The 25377-nt window shown below is 59.2% G+C and overlaps 1 protein-coding gene across 1 annotated transcript in view; it reads left to right on the forward strand.

The window, feature by feature from the left end:
- The window catches only part of AGAP3 (ArfGAP with GTPase domain, ankyrin repeat and PH domain 3), a 48840-nt gene that overhangs the window by 13210 nt on the left and 10253 nt on the right, over nucleotides 1-25377 (forward strand). The window contains 12 exon segments of the mRNA XM_070944371.1: nucleotides 9063-9121; nucleotides 10056-10143; nucleotides 10967-11052; nucleotides 11220-11361; nucleotides 11863-11997; nucleotides 12125-12252; nucleotides 12942-13055; nucleotides 13057-13098; nucleotides 15973-16059; nucleotides 18477-18581; nucleotides 19778-19964; nucleotides 24698-24874. Of these exon segments, the coding sequence (XP_070800472.1) occupies nucleotides 9063-9121; nucleotides 10056-10143; nucleotides 10967-11052; nucleotides 11220-11361; nucleotides 11863-11997; nucleotides 12125-12252; nucleotides 12942-13055; nucleotides 13057-13098; nucleotides 15973-16059; nucleotides 18477-18581; nucleotides 19778-19964; nucleotides 24698-24874 (1350 nt within the window).

The following is a 25377-nucleotide window of genomic DNA, read 5'->3' on the forward strand; positions in this document are numbered from 1 at the left end:
TCCAAGGGAAACTCCTATAGATGGGATGGGCCCAATCCTGGAGAGTCCCAGTGGCCAAGGGCTCCCCACCCATCTCCCCTCCTGCCCTCCGTTGGCCCTCTGGAACCCAACTCCTTTTGGGGAGGGAGGCAGGAGAACTGGAGGGGCCCATGGGCATCTTGCCATTTTCTCTGACCAATGGGGCAACCCAATTCTTTGTTGTTGTTGTTGTTAAAATGGACAAAACTGCCCCTTTAGTTGATTTTCTCCCTCCGGTTTCTACACTTATTAGGTTTGGGGTCCCCTTGGGAGAATCAGTGGGAGGGGAGGGTTACAGTCTTGGGGGTCTTTCAGTCACCTGGGATCCAGAAAGGGAGCAGCCCTCCCCTTCTGCCCTTCTCAGGCAGGAGCCTTTGATCTCTGCCTCTCCCCCTCCCAACACCCCCCTCCTCACATATACACACACTTCCTCTTATCCAGGGCAGGGGCAGGACCCTCCGTCCAGGGGTGTCCCTCGGGGGTGGGGTGGGGGTGTCAGAAGATTTTTCTGGGGTTCCAGAGTCTCTTCTGGACCACGAGGGGTGTTCCTGCCCCATTCCTCCCTTTTCCTCCTTTTTGATATTTGAATTTTTTAACGCCGCCATATCTCCCCTTGCGAGGTGACTCTGGCTGGCTTACAGGTTATATAGAACAAGTCAAAAAAAGAAAGTAGAGAGACCTGGATCAAAATATGATGAAAAATTGCTTTTTTTTAAAAAAAGAGTTTCTCACTTTAAAACGTTGTTTAAGTTAAGTTTGAACACTTTTTTTTAAACTTCAAAAAAAAAAGTAAAAACTTTTTAACCTGACATTTAGGTTAAGTTAACCTAACCTAAAGTTTAATTTTGACTTTTTTTGGTTTAATTTAACTAACTTAAGTTTACCCAACTTAACTCAACTCAACTCAACTCAATCAACACTCAACTCAACTCAAAACTCAACTCAATTTAGCAATAGCACTTAGTCTTATATACCACTTTATAGTGCTTTCCAGCCCTCTCTAAGTGGTTTACAGAGGCAGCATATTGCCCCCAACAATTTGGGTCCTCATTTTATCCACCTTGGAAGGATGGAAGGCTGAGTCAACCTGTTTAGTTTAGTTTAGTTTAGTTTAGTTTAGTTTAGTTTAGTTTAGTTTAGTTTAGTTTAGTTTACTCAAGTTAATTTAACTTGACTCAAAACTCAACTCAAAACTCAATTTAATTTAACTTAACTCAACTTAACTTCCAAAAATAGAGGTTTTTTTTTAGGGTTTAACTGTGTTTAAAAAAAACCTGTGGGTATACAGTTGTGCTCATAAGTTTACATACCCTGGCAGAATTTATGATTTCCTGGCCATTTTTCAGAGAATATGAATGATAACACAAAATCCTTTCTTTCATTCATGGTTAGTGTTTGGCTGAAGCCATTTATTATCAATCAACTGTGTTTACTCTTTTTAAGTCATAATGACAGAAACTACCCAAATGACCCTGATCAAAAGTTTACATACCCTGGTGATTGTGGCCTGATAACATGCACACAGGTTGACACAAAGGGGTGTGAATGGCTATTAAAGGTAACCATCCTCACCTGTGATCTGTTTGTATGTAATTAGTGTGTGTGTATAAAAGGTCAATGAGTTTCTGGCCGCCTGACAGACCCTTGCATCCTTCATCCAGTGCTGCACTGACGTTTCTGGATTCTGAGTCATGGGGAAAGCAAAAGAATTGTGAAAGGATCTGCGGGAAAAGGTAGTTGAACTGTATCAAACAGGAAAGGGATATAAAAAGATATCCAAGGAATTGAGAATGCCAATCAGCAGTGTTCAAACTCTAATCAAGAAGTGGAAAATGAGGGATTCTATTGAAACCAAACCACGTTCAGGTAGTCCAACTAAACTTTCAGCCACAACTGCCAGGAAAATTGTTCGGGATGCAAAGAAAACCCCACAAATAACTTCAGGCGAAATACAGGACTCTCTGAAAACATGTGGTGTGGCTGTTGCAAGAGGCACAATAAGGAGGCACTTGAAGAAAGATGGGCTGCATGGTCGAGTCGCCAGAAGAAAGCCATTACTACGCAAATGCCACAAAGTATCCTGCTTACAATATGCCAAACAGCACAGAGACAAGCCTCAAACCTTCTGGCACAAAGTCATTTGGAGTGATGAGACAAAAATTGAGCTTTTCGGCCACAACCATAAATGCTACATTTGGAGAGGAGTCAACAAGGCCTATGATGAAAAGTACACCATTCCTACTATGAAACACGGAGGTGGATCGCTGATGTTTTGGGGATGTGTGAGCTACAAAGGCACAGGACATTTGGTCAGAATTGATGGCACGATGAATGCAGATACTGGAGGACAATTTGCATTCATCAGTCCGGAAGCTGCGCATGGGACATGCTTGGACATTCCAACATGGCAATGATCCTAAACATAAGGCCAAGTTGACCTGTCATTGGCTACAGCAGAATAAAGTGAAGGTTCTGGAGTGGCCATCTCAGTCGCCTGACCTCAATATCATTGAGCCACTCTGGGGAGATCTCAAACGTGCAGTTCATGCAAGAAAGCCCAAGAATTTACAGGACCTGGAGGTGTTTTGCCAGGAAGAATGGGCAGCTTTACCATCTGAGAAGATAAAGAGCCTCATCCACACATACCACAAAAGACGTCAAGCTGTCATTGATGTTAAAGGGGGCAATACACCATATTAAGAACTGGGGTATGTAAACGTGATCAGGGTCATTTGGGTAGTTTCTGTTGTCATTATGATTGAAAAAGAGTAAACACGGTTGATAATAAATGGCTTCAGCCAAACACTAACCATGAGTGACAGAAAAGTTTTCGTGTTATCATTCATATTCTCTGAAAAATGGCCAAGAAATCATAAATTCTGCCAGGGTATGTAAACTTATGAGCACAACTGTAGCTGCCTCTAGCTGCCCTCTTCCTCCCCAGGCAGTGCCTCCATTGCTGGTCTCTGCTGCCCTCGGGTGGCCACAGCACCGCTCTGCACGCTGGTCTTTCAGTCGAGGGGAGGGGCTCAGAAGCCTTCTGAACACTGCTTTCCCTTGCTTTGGGAGGGGGCTTGTTTCGGGAAGGAAGGAAGCCACTCCGGGATGCCTCTCTGGGACGAGGGATCAGTTTGGTGGCTCTCTCGGGATTCCCCCACCCCCCAGCGCCTTTGACTTGGAAACCTTATTTTGACCTCCAAGAGTAGGGGTGGCGGGGGGAGGGGCAGGAGGGTGACCTCTGGGTGTAGGGGGGTGCTTCTATGTGCCCCTTTGCAGGCCGGTATCCCCGAGGCTCATCCCTCCACAGACACCCCAGCCAATGGGGCTGCCCCTTAGGGAACTGGGACCCAATCAGGTTGATGCTTCGTCATGGGAGCAGCCCATGGAGCTAGAAGGGATTCAGGGGAACCCCTAGCAAGGTGGGACGCTGGGACTGTCATAAATACGAGTCAGTTTCCAAACGTCCGAATTTTAATCATGGGACACTGGGACCGTCATAAATATGAGTCAGTTGCCAAGCGTCTGAATTTGAATCCTGGGACGCTGGGACCGTCGTAAATACGAGTATTGCCAAGCGTCCGGATTTGAATCATGGGATGCTGGGACCGTCGTAAATACGAGTCAGTTGCCAAGCATCCGAATTTTAATTGTGTGATGCTGCAACCGTCATAAATATGAGTCAGTTTCCAAATGTCTGAATTTGAATCATGGGATGCTGGGACCGTCGTAAATACGAGTCATTTGCCAAGCATCTCAATTTGAAATGCGGGACGCTGGGACCGCCGTAAATATGAGTGTGTTGCCAAGCGTCTGAATTTTAATTGTGTGATGCTGCAACCATCGTAGATATGAGTCGGTTGCCAAACGTCTGAATTTTGATCATGTGAGCCTGGGACACTGGATCGATCAGGTGACCCTGGGAGGCTATGTCCGTCATAAATATGAGTCAGTTGCCAAGCTCTGAATTTGAATCACGTGATGCTGCGACCGTCGTAAACACGAGTCAATTGCAGAACAGTCCACATTTTGATCACATGACCCCAGGGAACACTGCCGAGAAACGATCCGGTGTAGCTCTTTTCAGTCGGTCACTAAACAAAGCGTTGTAAGCCGAGGACCACCCCTGCTCTTCCTCTCCCCCCCCCCCACTCAGAGCGGAAGGGAGGAAGCGGTGGTGGGGGGAGTTCAGGAAGAGTTCAGGAAGAGGGTGGGGGGGGCTTCCCCTCCTGCGCAACCCGTCCCCGGGAACTCAACCCCACCCTGTCCCCCGCGCCCATCTTCCCGGCGTAACTCCGGATCGCAAGGCTGGATCCGCGCCGGGCTTTGCAGGGCGCCGCGGCCGCTCCCGCGGGGCCAAGTTGGAGCATGTCGTCTGCGGGGCGGGCGATGCCGGGGCGGGCAGGCCGGGGGGAGCCTCGCCGCGCTCCCGTCGGCGGAGCATGGCGGAGGGCTGGCGCCGGGGTGGACCCCTGTCCCGGGTCACCCCGCCTGCCGCTCCCCGCCGGGCGGTCAGCGTCTGCGACTCCCTGGACTTGCAGGATGTGCCGGCCGTCCAAGCGGCCCTGAAAGCGGCGGAGAAGCAGAAGCGGCGGCCCAAGAGCTTCTGCGCTCCGGGCAACGGGCTCAGCAGCCCCGCCGGATCCCCGTCTCGTCCCTCGGAGACCCCGGCCCGTCCCCGCGTCGGCTGGCTGGAGTTGCTCGGTTTGCGCTCGCCTCGCCGGCCCGACGGAGCGGACGCGGGGAAAGGCCCAGCGGATTTCCCGGCCGGCGAAGAAGAGGGGGGCGGGGCGGGGGGCTTCCTGCTGTGGGGCAGCCGCCGGCGGTGGAAGCTCTTCGACGGGTCGGCCCCGCGGCGGCTGAGCAACTTGCGGAAAAGTTTCAGCTTCCGTCTGCGCCGCGGGGGAAACGAACTCCAGCGGGCCGGCTCCGGTTTCTTGAGGCCGACTCGGCTCCGGAGCCGCAGCGAGGGCGACGCCGCTTATTTGTACCCGTGTCCCAGCAAGAGGGACCTGCTCGGGTCAACCGGTTCGGAAAGAGGAGGAGGAGGAGGGTTCTGGAAACAGCTGGGCAGCCGACGCCGGGAACGCTTAGCCGGCCGGCCCTTGGCCCCGGGGCTGGAGCCCCGCGGTGGGGCGGCTCTGCTTTGGAGCCGGAGGGGGGGCGAACCCGTCCTGATGGCCCATCGACGGCCCGGTAAGAAGCGGGGGGGGGGTGCTTAAGGAGGGGGGTAGGGTCTACAGCAGGCCACATCTGGAAAGCCCACCCCCCCTTCCCGCCCCCAGAAAACGAGCTAGCCCAGGCCCTCAGCGCTTGGAGAGGGTCCCATCCTGGCTGCCACCCCCCTCTCACAGTGCAGATGGGAGGTGGGTCTGTCTCTGCCTCTCCCGCCCCACCCCCAGTGCCTGCCTGAACTCCCTCCCCCCCTTCTGATGCTCTCCCTGAGGGGCCTTCCTCTCAGTTTGGAGAGGGCGATGGGAGTTCCAGTCTTCCCCAAAGATCCTGGTGGGTGGGTGGGAGGTGCCTCCACCTTGCCCCCTACGGCTGCTGAGCACCCCCTCCTGGTGGGGCCATCCTTAAGGAATCCAGCAAAGGACAGAGGGGGTGGGGGGTGGGGAGCATGGCATGGCATCGCTGGGGGTCTCCAGAACCCCCACCAAGGCGTCTCTTTCGGTGACTCCGGTTCTTGCTTGGGTGAAGGTTTCTGCGCCCTGGCAGGGCCGGGTGGGATGCCAAGCAGTGGGAAGCAGGACTCTGTGTGTGTGTGTGTGTGTGTGTGTAAATGCCAAACCGGAAGTCTGCTGGGAAGTGTTGCGTGGGGGAGGGGGGAGGAAGGTGAGGATTAGAGAGTGGTTGGCCTGTTTTCCCTCTTGCCTGCTACTTTGGGGGCAAATATATGAGACCGCCTTCTGCCAGCAGCAACCTCCCAGCGGCCAATACGCTCCCACAGAGAGGGGCTCCTCAGGGTGCCAAACAATGTCGACTGGTGACACCCGGGGCACCAGCCCTCTGGAATGAGCTGCCCCTAGAGCTTCGTCTTAGCCCAGACCTGCGCACTTTTCTCCACGCCATTAAGACCCTTCTGTTTCAGCAAGCCAGACTGGCCTAATATGAATTTTAAATGGGTGTATGTGTGTTTTAAATTGATGGCCAAACTTTATATATCTGATTTTAATTGGTTTTAAATTTTATAAATTCCTGAGTCCCTCGGGAGAAGGGCAGTATAGAAATTTAATAAACTTAAACTTAAACTCAAAGGTGAGGGGGGGATGCCCAGTTGTGGAGCTGGGTCACAGGGCAGGCGGAATCAACCTGGAGGAGGTTTTCTCCCCCCCCCATTGGGAGGAGAAGGTCCCCTTCTGGTCTGTGCCACCCCTTTTCCAAAGCCCGGCCTTTGGGGGGCACACCCGGAAATGCCAGGCGGGCCAGGTGTGTGTGGAAGGATGGCACAAGAGGCAGAGTGGCAGAGGGCGGGCCCAGGAAGGAAAGTGATGGAGGGAGGACGGGCCCAGGCAACTCTCTTGCCTCTGCCAAGGGGGTGATGCCATTTATAGGGTTGGCAGTTTTTCGGGGGCAGGTCCCAGCAGGAAAGGGGAGGGCGGGCCGAACGGCAGTGCCTCCTCTGCCAGCTGCCAGGTGATGTGCCACTCTGGCTGGATTGGTCCTGCTGTTACACAGCCAGTTGGGGCCCGCTGGCCTCCCCCCCCCATTGGGCTCCCAACAAGGGGGCTGCTTTCCCCCATTGGCTCTCCAACTAGAGGGGGAGAATGACCCGGGGGGGGTCAGCTACCGAGGCAGGCAGAGGGGGGGCGCTGGAGGGGGGAACAGCCTGACAGGGCCTGCCTGGGCAGGGCAGGGCAGGGCCGGGGCGTGGCAGAACAGAGCAGAAGCCCAGGGGGAGGGGCAGGGGGGGCAAACAGGTTCTTTGACCTGGCAGAGAAGCGTGTGCCAAGATGCCCCCCTCCAGCTGTTGGTAAGGGATGAGGGGCTTCGGGGTGGGCTGGTGCAGCCCTGGGGAGGGGCTCCCTAACTCCCCCCTCCCCCACTGGGCTGCTCTGAGGAGTGTCGTGCCCTCCCCCACTAGCAGTACAGAGGGACGCTCACTTGCCCCACGGTGGAGAACGTGACCCCCCTCCCGCTCCTCTGCTTTGGGGGGGCTGTGGGGGGAGGCCCTGCTGCTTTGACAGGAAGAGACCTGTGGAACCAGTTTGGGTGTCGCCCAGCTGGGAGCTGCTGTGCAGGCAGACTGTGAGGGGGAGGGGGACTGAGGGAGTGGGGCGTTAGGGAGACCCCTTTGCATTCCACTCTGGGACCCAATGGTCAGTGGGGCATATCTTGCAGCGGAGAGCAACTGCCACCCCCCATCTCTGGGGCCAGGATCTGCCCTCCTGCACCCCTTCCGGTGTCCCCTGGGATTAAGGAATCTGGTCCTACTATGGTGCTGGGGGGGCCTCTTGCTTCCCCCCCATCTTTGAGGGCCTTGGCAGGCCCTGCTTGGGGGAAGGGCACTGCCACTCCTGTCTTCCCTACCCCCCAAGGGGGGCAGACCGACTTAGGTGCTGCTGCCTTACCAGGGTGGGGAGTGATTGGCGTGATTCCTCGGGGACCCAAGTTCAAGGCCCGCCCCCCACCCCCGGCTGTGGAAACTGCTTGATTGCATTGGCCCCACCTACCTCACAGGGTCGTTGTTGCAGAGAAACAGGGAGGGAGGGAGCTGTGCGCTTTCTTCAAGAGTCAGGGTTCTCTCTTTTGGAGGGGGCGGAGGGGAGACGTGGAAGGGGAGGTGCGGAAAGTGCATTTAGGGTTTGCTCCCATGAGGGTTACTTGGGGGGGAGCATCCATTTCCCGCTCTGGATGCTTCCTGACCGGAGCGGATGGCCGAGGGGGGACTAGATGAGCTTCGTGGGCCCTTCTTAGGATGGCTTGTGGACACGGCAGAGCCCTGGCAGTGGGGGACCCCGGTGTGGGCATGGGGAGGGGGCAACTGGCCATGCGACCAGCTCAGTTGACTGGGAGGGCGCACTATTTCTGGGGGGGGGGGGAGGCTGTGAGGGGGGGAGGCAACCGAGGGTCTCCGAATGAGGGGGAATCCAAGCGGGAGGGGGCAAAGGGAGGATTCACACTCGTGTTCTGGCAAGTGGGTCACTTGTGGTCCAGCCCCCCCTACCCGGACTCTGCTCCATTTAGTGACAGGAGGGGCGGGACAGGACAGAGTTGTGTGAGTCCCCTCCAGCCCCTCCCTTTCCTGACACCTCTGCAGACAGGAAGAATGAGGCCTCTTCCCCACTGAGGGGTCTCTGAGTCATCCCCCCTCCCCAAAATGTTTTTTCTTCCTGCTAAAGGGGGCTCCTGCCCGCCCCCCCCAGTGCTGTCTTTCTGCTCCATAAAGGGGGAGGGAGCAGGTGCCCCCCCCACTAGGCTGATGCCCCCAAAGCTGTGGCTCTTAGGGGGGTCTTTCAAGCCACTGAGGGCGGGGGGAATTTGGGAGAGGAGGGAGGAGTCTCCTGGCCCTGAGTCTGCGTTAGGACGAGAGTTGCCCCTTGGCTGCGGAAGATGTGCCACCCCCATCCCGTCAAGACCCCTGCCAGCCCACTCTTCCCTGCCCAGCATGTAAGGGGCAGCAGACACCCCCAAATGGCCAAATCGACCCCCTCCCTAGTCCCTGCCTGGCTAGTGTCCCAAAACCCCCACTCATTTGCCTCTTCCCCCCCTCCCCCCCACAATGCAGTCTGGGGCTAGAAGCCTTTGCCCCCCACATCTGCCCAAGTGTCTGGTGCCTCCTGGCATGGGAGAGGGGCATGCGGCAGGCTGAGGAAGCGGCTGAGGTCTTCTGGGTGGGGCATCGCACCCACTGGGGTCCCTGGGGCAGCAGAAGAGCCGTGGGGCCGGAGGAAGGGTCTCGGGACAAAAAGCCGGGCCTTCGGGACGCAGGGCCGGAGGGGGTCTTGGGAGCCATCTCGGGCGGTTGTGGGAGGGGAGCAACCCCACTCCTGCCCTCTGGTGGGCCGTGGGTGTGACCCTCCTTCACTCTCTCTCGCCCCCTACAGACTCCTTTGTGAATAGCCAGGAGTGGACTTTGAGTCGCTCAGTGCCTGAGCTTAAAGTGGTAAGCAAAGGGGGGAGGGGGTTGTGAGGGCTTCCTCCCCTAGACAAACTTGGGGGAGGGGGGCAGGTGACCCTCCTGCAAAGACGGGCTTCACACGCCGCCCGGTGGCCAAGAGGGGTTACTTCTGCCACCTGTTCTGTTGTTTGGGGGGGAGGAAGCCAGGCTCTGGGGTGGGGTGGGGGCCACGCCTCAGATCTGTCTCACTTCCTTTTGGATCTGCCTTAGAAAGCCCCCTCCCCTTTTAGAGAGGGTCCTGCTCTCACCCCCCGCCGGCCCTTTGCAAATGCTCCTCTCACAGATGCACCTCTCTGGAAGCCCCCTCCCCAAGTTTAGCCAGGTCCCCCACGAATGGGTCCTCGGAGACCTTCCAGCTCCTCCTGAATGGTTAGAAAGGGGGGGCTTTAGCTCTGCCATGGGGGGGAGGGAGAATTTACACCCCCTTTCAGGAGACTTCGAAACCCGGGAGGGTGGATGGCAGGGAAGGCGGGGGCACAGGGCAGAAAGTCCCAGAAGTGGGGCCCGCTGGGTCTACACAGGGTCACTCCCTCCCCATACACACACTATCTGTAGCTGAACCCTGGCAAAAGGAACTGCCATGCCTCGGGGGCACAGAGGGTGGGCACAGATCTTTGGGTTAGGGTGCGGGCTGTGCACTTGCGGGGGTGGGGTGGGGGGGAGAAATGCCCCTGTGTGGCATCTTGCGCTCATAACCCACCTATTGGGTGGGCTTCTCCAGGGCTTGCTTGGCACGTCTGGTGAGTCTTGGGGTGCCCCTCTGTGGCCGGAGGAGAGTGTTGAGGGCAGAAGCCTTCGTGGGCCTCAGTTCGCTGAAATTCGGGCATTCAGGGGCTTCCCCCTTCCCTGGCCGTCGCTGGGGGAGGGCATCTCCAGATGGGGGGTGGGGGTTGTCCTCAGGCTCCCCTTTCTCTTGCAGGGGATTGTGGGTAACCTGTCCAGCGGGAAGTCGGCTTTGGTGCATCGCTACCTCACAGGGACCTACGTGCAGGAGGAATCCCCGGAAGGTCAGTGGCTGCCCCTGGAGTGGGCTGGGAAGGGTGGGGGGTCCTGCAAGAGAAAAGGGGGCACCGAAGAACTTCCCATTGCAAGCAGAAGCCCCCAGCGCAGCCCTCCCCGAGCCAATGAAAGGGCCAAGAGAAGTAACGGAGGGACACCCCCCCTCCCGTGTTCCCTGTCTCCCCACAGGGAAGGGTGTGTCCTCAGCCCACCTCTCTTTGGCCAAGGGGGGGCAGCCCCTCTCTCGGCTCCCCTCCTGGACCTGTTCCAGCCTTCCTGGGAAGGGGGTGGGGGGGTCTCTTGGGTGCCAGGAAGCTCCTTGAAAGTCCTTATTTTCCAAACTGCGGAGGGGGTTGTACTTGGATGGAATCCTCCCTGCTTTTGGGGTATTATGCAGGGCACAGATGGACCCTGTGTGGTTGCATCTGGTTTTGGGAGTCCAGCAGAAGGGGGGGACTTCCTAGCCAGCCCAACCCCCCACCCCAGAAGTGTGGCAATCCTCTCTGTGGAGGGTGTTGCGGTTGGCAAGCAGTTCTGTGCCAGGCTGGCCTTCTGTGGGGCGGGATGGTGGGCTGTGCCACGCCAGAAAGTTCCTGTGTCCTCAGGAGCAGGAGGGAGGGGCTTCCCCTCCTGGCTCCTCAGAAATTGTGGAGGGGGAATTTTGCTTTCTTGGGGAGTCTCGATCCCACCCGCCTTCATGGAGCCTGCAGCAGAAGGGACTGACCCAACAGGGTGAGGGGGCACGGTCTGGGGCCTCCTGTCCCAATCTGAAGTTTGCCCAGGAGGGACGGGTCCCGCAGACTGATCCGGCACCTCTCTCCCCATCATCAGGTGGCCGATTCAAGAAGGAGATTGTGGTGGACGGACAAAGTTACCTCTTGCTGATTCGTGATGAAGGGGGACCCCCCGAGCTGCAAGTAGGGCACCTCTCCCCACCCCCACTCTTTCCCTGGTACAAGGGGCTAGCCGACAACCGGCAGCTCCCGGGTGCTCTTCTCTCGGCCGCACGGAACTTGCCGGTCAAATACTGGCCTGGCCCTGAGACCTCCCGCCTCCCTGATCATCCCCGGTCCTCCTCTTCCAGTTCGCCGCCTGGGTAGACGCGGTGGTCTTCGTCTTCAGCCTGGAGGATGAGATCAGCTTCCAAACAGTGTACAACTACTATCTCCGCCTCTGCAGTTACCGGAACACTTCGGAGGTGCCCATGGTGCTTGTAGGCACACAAGGTAGGCTGGGTTCGCTGATCATCAGGGAAGGATGGTGGCCGAGGGCCTCTATTGGAAGGGACGGTAGCCGACCAACTGTGTTCTGGCCCGGGACTACAATCACCCCAAGCGTGGTAGAGCTGGGGATGGGGACTCCCCCCTCCCTCCTTTCAGAAGGTTCGCTGGGTCTTTACCCGTGAGCCTCCTCAATTCTCAGTTCCTTTTGCTGGCAGGGCACAGAGTGGAGGGGGGCTTTGATACTACCCTTCCCTGAGGTCCTTAACCCTTAGATTTCAGCTGGGGGTGGGTGGAGGTTGGGTGCTGTGGCTCAGCCTCCCTTCCTCGCAGGGCTGGCATCCTGGAGCCCTTGCCGTGCGGGCCAATTACCAACCCCCCTCCCTTGGTTCCCTCCTCTGGCAAGGCTAGGAGACTCTCTCTGCCGCTCGGGGGGTGCAGGGGACCTTAAACCCCCGGTTCAGAGCAACCACAGCGGCTCCTGCCCCATCTGTGCCCCCCACACAGATGCCATCAGCGCCACCAACCCCCGGGTGATTGATGACTCCCGGGCCAGGAAGCTCTCAAACGACCTGAAGCGTTGTACCTACTATGAGACGTGTGCTACCTATGGGCTGAATGTGGAACGTGTCTTCCAGGACGGTAGGACAGAGGGGAACCTGGGAGGGGAGGGGGGAGATGGTCTCCTGCCCAGGGCTGCCCTTCCTGTGCCCGTGGTCAGTTCAAACAACATCTCCCCCCTCTCTCTCTCTGCCCACCCCACCCCCAGTGGCGCAAAAGGTGGTGGCCTTACGGAAGAAGCAGCAGCTCTCCATCGGGCCCTGCAAGTCGCTGCCCAATTCGCCCAGCCACTCCTCCGTCTCGGCTGCCTCCGTGCCCGCTGTCCACATCAACCAGGTGAGGCTGAGCAGAGGGGGGGCCACTTGCGGAGGAGGGGCGTGCGGGATGGTGGTAGGCACAGTGCAGCTTCCGGGAACCCTGTGTGCGCTGCCTTGTTTGAGGCAGAGAGAGGCCATGGCAGCCATCTGGTCAGGATCTTGGGATCCTTTCTGCCCCGAGCAAATGCCCCCCCCGGGGCTTGGGACCCCCACTCACTTTCCTTAGGCACCCTGTTTCCTTTTGGCTGCTGTGTGGGTCTAGGCCGCCGCCCTCGGCCAGGTGTATGGTCTAAGAGGGGCGCCCCATGGCTCCTGCTGGGGCGCCAAACCATCTGGGTTGGGAAACACTGTCCTGGCAGTTTCCGGTGCCTGGGGCAGCTGTCCCAGGGCCGCCTCCTGAGGGTGGGGAGTGGGTTCCTTGGAGAGGGCTTTGGATTCCTGCTGCCTGAGAATTTGAGGTGGGGCACGGGGAGAGCAGCATGGGCCCTGGGGGTGGCTATTAGGATTACGGTTGGTGTCCCCACTTCCACCACCCTGAGTAAGAGGGGGCACAGTGGCTGGCCAGGCCAGGTGACAGAAGTGGGAGGAGAGGAACAGGGGTTTTTAGCCGGGGTGGGGGGCAGATGTTTTGCTTAGGCAAAAGACAGGGCCAGGGTTGGGCAGCCGGCCTGGGATCCCACAGCTCACGGCTTGCCCACTTGTGCTCAGGCTGCCAATGGGGGTGGGGCCTTCAGCGACTACTCGTCCTCGGTGCCCTCCACGCCCAGCATCAGCCAGCGGGAGCTGCGGATCGAGACCATCGCGGCCTCCAACACCCCCACCCCCCATCCGCAAGCAGTCCAAACGCCGGTCCAACATCTTCACAGTGAGTCCGGGGGGGGGGGGGGGGGGGGAGGCAGGCTGGCCCAGGAGAGAGGGAAGGCAGGGAGGGGGCAGTGCCCGAGTTCAGCAGCTCTCCTCTCGCGAAGGGCTGGGCTTAGCCACAGAGCTCGAATGGGCCAGGCCCACCCCCTGAACTGTACAGCTTCGGGGTGGGGACTGTACGGGGAGTTAGAAGGACTCTGTGGGACTCAGGCAACCTGGTTGCTGCCCTCCCCCATGAGCAGGAACGGGATCCGTCTCCCCCCAGGCAAGAAAGTGGTGGTGGGGAGGGAAGCCTTGCAGAGAGGGTCTGACCGGAAGATTTCCAGTCCTTAAGACCCTCAATCAGTGATATCTTCCCCCCACCCCAACCCTGACAGGGCTGGCTTGGAGTTCTGGACCCACAAATGGATTTTTTGGTAGCAGGGAGTGAGGCCAAATGCCCCCGTTTGTGGGGGGAGTATGAAAAGTAGATCCAGTAGGAAGCCCCCCCCCCCATCTCACAACCCCTTGAAGAAAATCCACCCACTGGGCGCTCCAGGCACGAGATGGACGGTCCTTTCAGTATCCAAAGGTTGCGTCCACGCTTGGACCTTGGCTGGCCAGCTCTGCGTGCAGAGAAAGACCGCCCCCTGGAGGCCCCAGGGGGGAGGGATGGTCTGGGCCCACAGAGAGGAGACCCCCCCCATATGGTTGAAGTGCACAGCAAGGGCTCTGGCAGGGCCCTTCCCTCCCCGTGGTTGGAAGGGAGTCCCTTTGGCGCTGGGAGGGGGCAGCCTCCATTTGACTCCCCTTGGCCAGCCCTGGAGGCCGCTGCTGCGTGAACGTTTCCTCCAACCACCACCACCCCCATACATGGCTGCTTTTGAGTCTCTGCTCTGTTTTGGCTGTGCCCTCATGGCTTCCTCCTTTGCACGAGTGCCTTCCTGCACACAGCTCCCTCCCCTCTTCTGCCCCACCTGTGCCCTCTGCCTCCTGCTTCTGCTGCGCTCGCTCTGCTTGGTGGGGAGAGGAAGAGGGGTCTGTTCTGTGTGGCCCCCTCCTGGAATGGCTTGTGGTCGGCACCCTGCCTTGCCTGATGCTTCTCCGGGACGTCCTCTGGCTGCCTCCGAACGCCCAGATGTGGGCCAGCTATCCCGTAGCTTCTGGGCTGGTCGCAATTGCTGTCATCTTGGGCCAATGGGCAGCGTGACCTGAAGGGGAGGGGGCTTTGGAGCAGTTTTGGGGCTCCCCCTGCTTCTAGAGGCTGAGCTGCTTCCTCTCCCCCCTTCCCCCTACCCCCAGATTCTGCCCCTCCTGGCTCCTCCTCTCCCCCCCCCCCCCCCCGCCCTTCCCCTGCACGGCTTCCTCTTCTCCGGACAATAGTGCGGCAGGGGTTCTGGCCAGCAGGGGGAACCAGACGCTCGCTCTCTGCTGCTGCTCAGCTGGCTGTTCGCTGCTGCTGCCACCACTGCTGCCACCCCTCCCCAGCTTTGCTTCCGATGGTGTGGTCTGTCGGTGTGCTTGGTCTCCACCGTCAGGCCGTCGGGCCGCGTCCCTGTTCTAATCTGCCGACCTCTCTATTCTCTCGATGTTGCAGATCTGCGCCAATGTTTCCACCTTTTCATCCACCAAACGGCCTTTCCAAGTCCTTCCAAATTAGAAGACTACCCCCCACCCCCCCACCCCTGGCTTTCTCCTCGCAGGCTGCTCAGTACCAATTCTCTCCCTTCTCGTTGCTCTCCAGGGCCGGATCAGGGGCAGGCACTGGGAGTGATCTCAGATTAGTGGCCTGCCCTGCCCGCTGCCTGCCCGCCCGCCTGCCTGCCGCTTGCTCGCTCGGGTCCCCCTCCTCCCGGAGACACGCAGGAGCCTTTCTCCCCTCCTCCCCCCCCTCCATAAAGCCTCTGAGCGCTGCACTTTAACCCGGGACTGGTGGGCGTGTGGAGGAACGCCTGGTGGCGGCGGTGGCACCTCGGAAGACGGACGGGACCACCGGAATGTGCCAGGAGATGGAGGGGCCAAGGGACGCTTTGCTGCCGTTCGCGCCCGCTGCTCCTCGCTCTCCGTCTCCCTTTTTCCTTCCTTCTTCCCTCCTGCATGGACGTGTCCTCTTCCTCCTCCTCCTTTTCTCCCTCTTCTGAGCAAAGCAGCCGTCTGTGGCTCAGCCTTCTTCTGAGCTCATCGGTCGGGACAGGAGGGCCCCTCCGGAGCGGCAGGGCTAGTGGCCGGCTGCCTCGAGGGATGGACAGACGGACGGAGGGCTTGCGTGGATGATGGACGGCCGAGGGAGGAAGCTGCTCCTGCTGCCATTCGTGTGGTTCTGAATGTATCAATTGCGCCCTGTGCCGTGACTCTCGCAATCCTCTCTACTGTGTCGAATGCCTTCAACGGACTGTACATTCCCGGCTTTATTTATTGATCCATTTATTTATTCAGATGATGGTGATGAATTCAAGTTCTCTCTTTCTCTCTTTCTCTCTCTCCGTCCTCCGCCTGTTCTCAGTGTAAAGTCAGCTGTTTCATGTTGATGCTCTTTTGTAACATGACATCTGCGACAGACTTTGTAAGGTGCCAGTTGTGTTCACCCAATAAACGGTTGGACTGAGGAGGGCTGGTGCTGTTCTTTCTGGCTTCCGCCGCCTCTGCCCTCCCCGCGCCTTTTCCTCCGCTGCTGCCACTGCCTCTGCTTTCCTGCTCCCATCCCATCCTGCTCTTGTCTGCCACTGCATCCTGTGGCCTTGTGTTGTGTGGATGGTGTGTGTGCGTGAGTGTGTCAGCTGGGCTGCCAGGGTGCCTGGGTGGGTGGGGTGGGGGGAAGCCCTGGCTTCTCGGCCCCCCCAGCCCTGCCTTCTCCCCGGGGGGGGCTAACGCTCACCTCTCTCTCCTTCTCTTCCAGTCTCGGAAAGGTCCCGATATCGAGCGGAAGCCCCCTGAGAGTAAGGCGGACACGATTGGCAGCGGGCGGGCCATTCCCATTAAGCAGGTTGGCATTTCTCTCCCTCCTCCTGCATCGCGCCCCGCAGCAGGCCCAGTGCTTGGCAGGTGGGCCAGCGGGGGGGGGGGGGTGGGAGAGCAGAGGCGGGGAAAAGGGAGGGCCGGGCGGGGAGAGACGTCTCCGTGTTGGGCCCTGCTGTTTCTCCATGCCATGTTTGCGTTGACCATCTGTGCCCATGTGTGTTGTGCAGCGTGCCTCTTCTGTGCCCTTGGAAAAACCCACGCTGGGCGCCCCTGTGGGCAGGGGCATCGCTGGCCCTCCATCCTGCTTTGCTTTGCCTTCATGAATGTTGGGAGGGGGTAAACCTCTGCCCAGGGACGAAGGGGAGGAACCACATCTGCTCAGTCCTGCCCCCCCCCCGGTGCTGCTCAGTTGGGGCCCCTTTGCTTTCCCCCAGGGATGGTGGCAGTTTCCAGCCTGGGGAGGGTTGGGGCCTCTCTGGACAAAGGGGAGGTAGGGGGCTTGCTTCCCCCTTCCCCCCCGGCAGGCAGCAGGGGATTCGTTGTGGCTTTCCTTCCTGGTTTGGGTGGTGTCTTGGGGCAGGGCGAGGAAAACACTTTCTTCATGGTGAATTGAGCTTGCAGGAAAGGGGGCCTCTGGCTCTGCAGACCGGCCCCCTGTCCAGTCTCTGTGGCCCCCACCCTTCTAGGCAAAGACCACCATCCCAGTATAAAAAGGAGTCTCCAGCTACAGGACAGGGATGGTGCCCTACCCCACATGAGGGCCAGCAAGTGGCGGGGAAGCCCCTGGGGGGGAGGTCCACCACCTGGCCGCTTCCAGCCCTGTCCTGCCAAGGGCGGAGGTTGGCGTGTGTCTACTCTAGTGCAGGCTGGGCTGGGGGTTCCTCCTTGGAGGGAGCTGGGATCGTGCTGGGAGCTTAGATTACATTTAAATTGCCATTTGCATTTTCCAATCAATCCGCGGCTTTACAATTAAGTTTGGTGTTAAAATTCTTAGCGAAAAGTGAGCGGAAGGGAGATTTGTGGGGGAAAGTGGTCCTGGGGGGGCCATTGGCTCTTCCTGCTTCATTACCCTGGATATTGTCGCTGGTGCTGCCGCCGCTGCCGCCTCCACAGTGGGGAGGGGGCTGCTCCCGCCAATGCCAGGCATGGGGGGGTGGAGGAGAAGAGGGGAGCCCCCTGCTCTGCCAGGGAGGGTCAAGGGTGTGCTGCCGAGGGAGGGAGGAGAGGAGGGAGCTCTGGGCAACTGGTGGATTGCTCAGCCTTACAGGGGGGGCTTGCAGAAGAGACCCCTCGCCCATCCTGGCCCCCTCCTCCCTCCCAAAGTTGTTGGTTTCCCATCCAGCCAGAAGGCCTGGTCTGTGGAATCTCTTGCATCCTGGATCAAGCTGCCCCCCTCCATTCTTTCTTTGGGGAGGGGGCTTTTGCACACAAGGTGGGGGGCTCAGGACAGAAGAGGCTGTCGTGCTGCTTTTGGGGCACAAGAGGGAAAGGCCCCCAGGCTGCATTTGGAGCGCCCCTGCCAGCAGCTCTTCTGGCTGCTTCTCCAGGGAGGGTGGGGGGACAAAGGGCGAGCTTTAGGCATGCCCCTTGCAAGCTCAGTCTGCGGGCCAGCAACCAGCTGGAGAAGGGGAGGGTGTTGTAGCTGTACTGGTCCTTGGCAGCCGCTTCAGTGGGAGGTCCCATTTGGAGGCGCTGCCAGGAGCCCCCCCTTCCAGCCCAGGGGGACCGTCTCCTTGGCAGCCCCAAGCAGGCCATCACATCTACTCCATTGCAGCCATGTTTTCCGGTGGGCATCTGATCCTGTTGGAACATCTGCATGGGGGACGGCCCAGGATCTTGATTTGCGGCACAGGGAAGATCAGGCAGAAGTTTGGCATTTGTTTGATGCTCACTCGGTTGACCCTCTCACTGCTTTTCCGGAACCCCTCTCAGTCCTGGGGTGGCAGATCACTGGCATCGCTTTGGCCAGCTCTTGTTGGCAGGCAGGGTGGGGGTGAAAGGAAACAGGGTGGGGGGCATCTCTACATGGATGCCGTGAAGTGTCTGGGCTGAACATCAGGGTCCCTCTGGCAGCGGCCTTTCTCTGCCCTGGGGAGGGGGCTGCCTCGGCACAACTGACCAGTGAGAAGAAAGGTGAAGCCCACGGAGCTGCAGTCCTGTGGCAACTCCTTGGCTTGGATCCAGGATTGGGGCGCTGGATGGGACAGGAATGGACAGCTGCCTCCTGCTGGAAGACCGAGGGGATCTCTTGGGAGCGCGCCCCCGTTTCCTGTGCCCCAGAGCAGAAGTGGGCTTTGGTTTGGGGGGATGCTGCCTCCGACAAAGCTCAAGCGCTTGTGGGGCAAAGGTGGGCTGGTGTGGGGCCGCTGGGAGAAGAGAGCCCGGCGGGGGAGGCGAGACCCGGCTGAGGTCCTGTTGATGTCCAGTGCTCTTCATCCCCAGGGAGTGCTCCTGAAACGCAGCGGGAAGTCCCTGAACAAGGAGTGGAAGAAGAAGTATGTGACCCTCTGTGACAACGGAGTTCTCACCTACCACCCCAGCCTCCATGTGAGTTTTTTTTTGGGGGGAGGACTTGCTGAGGGAGGCTGTGCCTTGCCGGATGTTGGTCACCGGGGAGTTCCCATCTTTCTCACTTCGCTAAGGGCTTTGCCGATGCTGCCTATCACAGTTTGTGCCCAGACCAGGTGCGTGCGGCAGAGAAGGATGGACTTTCCCATGCCTGGCCCCCGGCTGTGCCAAGGACTTTCCTCTCTGCCCCTAAAGGGCAGGATGGCACCACGGCCGGTTCCAGATTCTCTGCAACCTGGCACTGCCGCCCCCTCCCGCACCTGAGGCGAAGAGGGAGGGGTACCCACACCTCCCCCCGAGCAGGTCTTTTCCTGCTGACGTGGGGTCCCCCCCCCCCCGCGCCACGTCTGCCCTCCATCCTGCCGAGGAGACGCAGAGGCATTGGCGGCGGCAGCGGCAGCCCCGGTGCCAGGAAGCGCCTCCCCTTCTGCAGCCACTGGAGCCATTCACACAATCACCTTCTGTTAATTCTATCTGCAACATCAATTAAATTGTTTGTAGAAGCTAATTGAATGTGGCTTAATCACACATCTTAATAGCTTTCCACGCTTTGAACTCGTTGTTAATTCCAGTAATAAAATGAAATGAGAGAACTGGCTGTGTAATTAGCGAGGAGGCTTGGGAAGAAATTGCTGTTTTATGGCACGGCAGTAAATGCGGCACGTTGGTGACCGAGCTGGATGGCAGGGGTGGCACTCCGCGCACGGCAGCGGGCGGCCTTGCCAGAGCGCCCAGCCACAACCACGCTTCTGCTGAGGCAGGGAAACCCTCCCCGGTGGGGCTGGGCGAGCGGGGTGCGGGGGGACGCACCTGGCATGGAAGGGGAGAACTGCGGAAGGTCCTTGTGGAGGGAGGGGCAGCTTCTCTGCTGCTCCCTGGAAGGGAGACTCAGGAGAAAGAAGGATGGAGGACGTGGTTAGGGGGGTGCAGGCGGAGGATGATGGAGTAGAACTCCCTGGGTCTGGCGGTGGGGCCTTCCCCGACTATGAGGGTCTCTCCAAGCCAGCTGAGGGGGAACTATAGGTTTTCCCAGTTTCCCGTTTGGTTATGGGCCTGGGGAAGGAGATATTCCCAGGCCTCTGAGCCAGAAGCAGGGCAGGGGGGTGGGTGAAAGCAAATGAGGTGGAGCGGATCCAACCTGTCTTCCCTCCTGCCCCCTCTGCCCCCCTCCCCAGGACTACATGCAGAACGTCCACGGGAAGGAGATCGATTTGCTGAGGACAACGGTAAAGGTGCCCGGCAAGAGGCTCCCCCGGGCGGCCACCACCACCGCCCCCGCTGCCTCTGCCCCCAGTGCCAGCCCCAAGACCAACGGTTTGGCCAAGGAGAGGAGCGCCCTGCCCTTCCCCAGCGGATCCAGTAAGGGCCTAGGGCTGCGGGGACCGGGAGGGAAAGCTTTGACCCTCTTCAAGACAGGGTTTGGCAGGAGATGGCTCCTGGCCAGGTTGGGTGGCTGGACAGTGGTGGCAGGGCTCTCCACCCCACAAGCCCACCACCACCACTTCCTCCTCCTCCTCCTGCTTCGACAGCCCAGCCTTCCTCTAATGGGATCTGGAAGGCAGGAGGCGCAATGGAGGGAAGGGTGAGGGAGGAGGAGGAGGAGATGAGCGGCTCTATTAACGGGTTTTCGTGTCTAATTAAATGCAAATCACCAGCATTAAAGCCCCATTACGGCTGAGCATCCGAGAAGCCCTCTGAAGTTGGGAAGTTTGTGGAAGAAGAAGGAGAAGAAGAAGCAGGCGCACGCAGCCGATGCTTTTTTGGGGAGGGGGGAGTTCCTTCCCCGGCCCTAAGCACCCTCTCTGGGGCGGAGGGCAAGACCTGGGGCCACGCCTCTGGCCGGTCCGAGTGACCGTGGAGCTCTTGGGTTCCAGGGGCCAGCCCACCCTCCCTGGCTTCCCCCTCCAAAGCTTTGCTTGCAATAGAACCCCCTCCCCATCCACCTTCCCCTGGTCCCCCCTCCCTGTGTCTCCACTGGCTGAGTTCTTTAGGGCATGTGCCGGACTGTCTCTGTGGGGGTTTAGCTGCAGCAGCCAGCTAGGCTGTCAACTGCCTTTTTGCCAGCTGCTGGCAAAAGGCATTCAACAAACCCTCCGCCTGCAGGCAACGGGACACTCGGGGGGGGGGGGGGGGCGAGACCGGGGGGGGGGGAGCAGGCCAGTCCTCCTTCCATGGGCTGTCTCAGCTTCTCACCCCATCACCCATCTAAGCCTTCACCCCTATCCACAGTTTGGGGATGTGGGCTCCCTGGCACAGCCGGGGGGGGGGAATGTGAAGGGCTTCTCCACCCCTCCCCAGGGGGGTCTCTGGCCAGCTCAGCCCTTCACCCTGGCTGAGCCGGTGCCCTCCTCGACCAACCACCCTCCCTGGTGCTGCAGGGGCAGAGAGAAGCGGGCGCTTGGCTCCCCCATGGTGGCTTTGCCCTGCCTGCTGTGATCTTGTCACGTCGGGCTCCGTGGATGTTAACATCTCATTATCTTTGTTACTGTAATTACATTATCTGCTGCTTTATGCAGAATTATTCTCCAAGGACTAATTGATGGATCCATGTTTAATTCATTAATCATTAGCATCAAATTCGACAATTACAGTGCACACTGATTGTGGAATTTCAAATGTAATGAGGGGAGAATTAACAAAGCAAAAGCTGCCCCGGTCTCTGCCGCCTTGGCTCGGCACGACGGGGGTGATGACATTGAAGCAGGGCAGGAATTGGGGAGGGGGGGGACACGGAGCTGCCTGCCCTCCGGAGGCGGGGGGAGTTGCTCGGGAGGACACCCCCCCACCTCGTCCTCTCAGAGTGGGGGCTTTGCTGGTCCATGGGGCAACCGGAGATGCTCCCCCTCTGCCGAACCAGCCAGGGACGGTGCGGTTTGCCCCCCCCCAGGCATGAGATCCCCCACCTAGCTGGAGACCGAGGCACACCCTCCCCTCGGGGCTCACTGGCCCCCACATCACCCCCTCCCCCCTCGCATCTTCCCTCCTTCCTCATGCCCTGGACGGGGTGGCTTGGGGGTCCTCTCTGGCCTTCCCTGCGGCCTCAGCTCTTCGCCTTTTTAGAAATAAGAGAAACTCAACCTTGCAAAGAGAAGGCAGCGTCCAACAAACCGTCTTTACCGAAAACTAACCAACCAACATTCTTTCCTTTGGTTCTCTGGGTTAGCAGCCTTCAGCTCTTCTCAGTCCCCAATGGCTTGCTTGGACCCGGGTCTCTCTCTCTCTTTCTCTCTCTCTCTTCCTCCCTCCCTCCCTCCCTCCCTCCCTCTCTCTCTCTCTCTCCTTTCTTTCTTTCTTTCTTTCTTTCTTTCTTTCTTTCTTTCTTTCTTTCTTTCTTTCTTTCTTTCTTTCTTTCTCTTTTCTTCCTCTTCCACTAATCAGACTCCTCTCTCTGCCTTTCTCTCTCTCTTTCCTTCCTCTTCCACTAATCATATCCCTTTCTTTCTCTCTCTTCCTCTCTCTCTCTCTCCTTCCTTCCTTCCTCTGCTCTGCTCTGCTGTCAGGTTGGAGGCTGGTCCTAGGGGCTGGGGTCCTTTCTGCCTCTCCCCTTCTTCGGAGCCTCCAGGTGGGCTCCCTGTCATCCATTCCCAGGGAAGGAAAGGGAGGGAGTTCCGGCCCTCGCGAACAGCCCCCCCCCTAGCTGCTAGGCCACACTCTCTGCTGAGCTTCCCCCTCCGGGTAGCACTCCGGGTAGCCCCCCCCCATCTTCTGAGACAGGGGAAGCTTTGCTTTGGCGGCTGGATGGCTGCTCTTTGCCCCGTGTGGGGCATGCAGCTGCGGCTGCCGTCATCAGCTGAAAGGACTCTCCCTGTGGCTCTCTCGGCTGTGGCCACAGCTAAGCACGGGGTCCTTGAGGGTCCCCTGATTTATGGGGCACTTCCCACTGGCAGCCCCCCCTTCCCCCAATGTCCATCCCAGCCCCTCACCCCCTGTTCCCCGACCGAAGATGGGACTGGCCGATGCCCAAGGCGGCTGCTGGAGGGGTGGCTGGGCTTCTGTCTGTGGCTTCTTACGACCCCGCCCCTCGTCATCTTGGCAGGGAGGAGCCTCCGGCCTGTGGCCAAAGGGCTCCACCTGGTCTCACGCCTGGCGCAACACATTGCGAAGCCATCAGCTATTTGGCTTGCCGGGGGCCCTAACCCTAACCCTGGAGGTCATCTAGCACGACCTTCTGCAAGAGTCCCCTGGGAGATGTTTCGCAATTCCCATTTGGAACTGGCAAACATCCAGCGTGGGGATTCTAGCACTGGTAGGCACCAGCAGCACTTGGGGGCTCCTTCTGTGCCTCTCCTCAGCCTGAGGCCCCTCGGTGCCTCATTCTCGCCTGCCATGGGGCCACGGAAGGATTGCAACGAGGCTCACCCTCGGTGGGTACCTCCTTCGTGCTGCCCCACTCATCAGCTTGGCCCCAAGCCCCCGATTTGTGCCAATTTCCTGCTCTCTTCCGGCAGTGAGTCCGGACAGACAGTTCCTCTTGATGGCCTCTGGAGGACCCGGAGATGGAGGAACTGGGCCCTCTTCGGGTCCATTGGGGCCTAGGCAATGGAGCTGTTTCTGCTGCCCTCTTAAAAGGGCCAAGGCTACAAGCAGGAGGGGGGGGCTTCTCCCTCCCCTCCAAAGGGACATGTCAGGCTCTTGTCTTTTACCACTTTCACTGCTCTGGGTGCTTTGCCCCACGACTCTGAGGGGGTCTCTGGTGGGGCTACCTTGGATCTCCTCCCCCAGCCTGCTCCCCTTCTCCCCCCCACTAGCCCCTTCCCTCCCTTTTCTCAGCTGGCACGGGTCCATCACCCCCAGGTTTTGTTAGGGGTCCCTTCTCCTGCCAATCTGGCCACATTGGGTTCCTTTTGATCCCACCTGGAAAGTGGCTTTGGAGAGGCACTTCCCCGGCACCGAAAATTGGCATGGAAGCCGGTTGCTGTGGAGGGGGCCGTTCAGGCAATGAAGGGCAGCAGTCGGGGGACCCTGATTTTGGAGGGAGGAGAAGCTCGGCCAACCCAATGCAGTAGAGGGTTCTCCTTCCATGTCCGGGGCGTCTGGTGGGGCTGGCAGGGACGGCAGAGAGAGAGAGAGAGAGAGAGAGCGAGAGAGAGAGACACGGATGGGGAGTCGGAGCCGAGCACCGGCTAATTATCCTTCCGAGCCTGTCTTGTAAATTAAGGGCTAATTAGAGGCAGAGTCGGTGTCACGGTTTTACACATGTTTTTGCGGCGCTGAACCTGGAGGGGGGCGGCGGCCAGCGGAGCAAGTCGGTGCATCCCTGGCAACCAGGCAGGCTAAGGGCCAGGAGGGTGTGGGAAGCTGAGCAGGGCTGGAGTGGGGTCCCCCCCCCAACAAACACACACTTGCCGGCAAGGGTCTCTCGCAGGTCTCTGCCGCTGGGGCAGTTTGGCTGGGGCAGCCCCTCCTCAGAGCCTTGCGGATGAACACCCCTCACCCCCCGGCAGAAGGAGAAGCTTGATTGTCTCATGGCAGATCCTATCAGGAGGCCAATTGGGGCAGGGGTCTTGGCCCGCCAGAGGTTTTCGAAGGAGTCTTCTTGAATAGGCCAGGCTTAAACGAGGGGGGAAAGAGAAAGAGAGGAGGGGGGGTGTTGTCCTCCTTTTAAGCCGGGGCTCCCCTCTCTGCGTTTGGCATTTGCCCCCTCCCCCCCATGAGCAAAGCTGGGCCAATGTGCATTTTAGGTGCACAGCCCGTGTGGGGCAGCCGTCTCCTGGCTTTCAAGGAGTCAAACACTCGCCACCCCAGTCGGGCTGGATGCTCTCTGTTGTGGCAATCCCTGTCTAGGTGGGGAGTGCCCTGCTGTAGGGCTGCTGGAGCCCCTCAGCTGCCTGTTGCCGCTACCCCATCCAGCCCTTCCCAGTCTTGTCTTGCTTCCCCCCAACCCCCTTCGAATGGCTGCCCTGTGGGACCCGTTTGGCCTCGATTCATGCTTTCCACTAGGGCTCCAAGGTCGAGCCGCCGACATCCAATCAAATCAATTTTGCCAGGAGACGCTGACCAAAAGCCTCTTTCTAAGCCGAGCACAGTCTCCCGGGAGCGGCTGGAAGGACAGCAGCCCAGCCGCTAGCCTGTCTCTCCGACTTCCTCCCAGGTGCCCCCCCATTCGGCCAGCAGCACCTCCCTGCACTCAGAGCGGTCGGGCAGCGGCACCAACCTGGGCGCCTTCAGCCTGAAGCCGGAAGGCAGCAGCATTCACCAGCGGTCCTACTCGGTCTCTAGCGCTGACCAGTGGAGTGAAGTGGTTGCGATGCCTGGTGGCACGGCCAACGTGGGTGAGTGGCGCGCTCCATGGGAGAAGAGAGCCGGGCGCCGGGGAATGTAAGGATTTATACGGAGGCCCATCTTGAGCTACCACAGTCAAAGAAAACCCTCAGCTTAGTCGTCCCCCCACTCTTTATGTGGGGCTGGGGCTGGAGTGGGGGCATGGATGCACCCCTGCTAGCTCTCTGGGGAGGAAGGTGCCCTCTTTCAGCTGCCCTGTGCTCCCAGGATGCCCTTTTTCTTTGGTGACACCTTCTGCCCCAGGCACAATCCATTGCCCACACCTCAGCTGCCTGTTCCTCTCCCGGGAGCCTGCAGGAGGGGGGTCTTCTCTGAATCCCCAGAGGGAGGAGCCAGGCTGACCCTGGGCAGGGGGTTGGCTGTGCCCCTCCGAACCCTGGGCAGCAGGGCCAGCCTCTCCTCCGGCTGCCCGGCGCTGGGCTCCACCGGCAGGCGGCTGAGCCGAGCGCACCAAAGCCCCCGCCACCATTGCCTCTCGCCCGCCTCCCCGTTT

The sequence above is a fragment of the Pituophis catenifer genome, unplaced genomic scaffold (genome assembly GCF_029215685.1).
Source record: "Pituophis catenifer annectens isolate HBS135680 unplaced genomic scaffold, rPitCat1.0.hap2 SCAF_5, whole genome shotgun sequence".
NCBI classification, from domain to species: Eukaryota; Metazoa; Chordata; class Lepidosauria; order Squamata; family Colubridae; genus Pituophis; species Pituophis catenifer.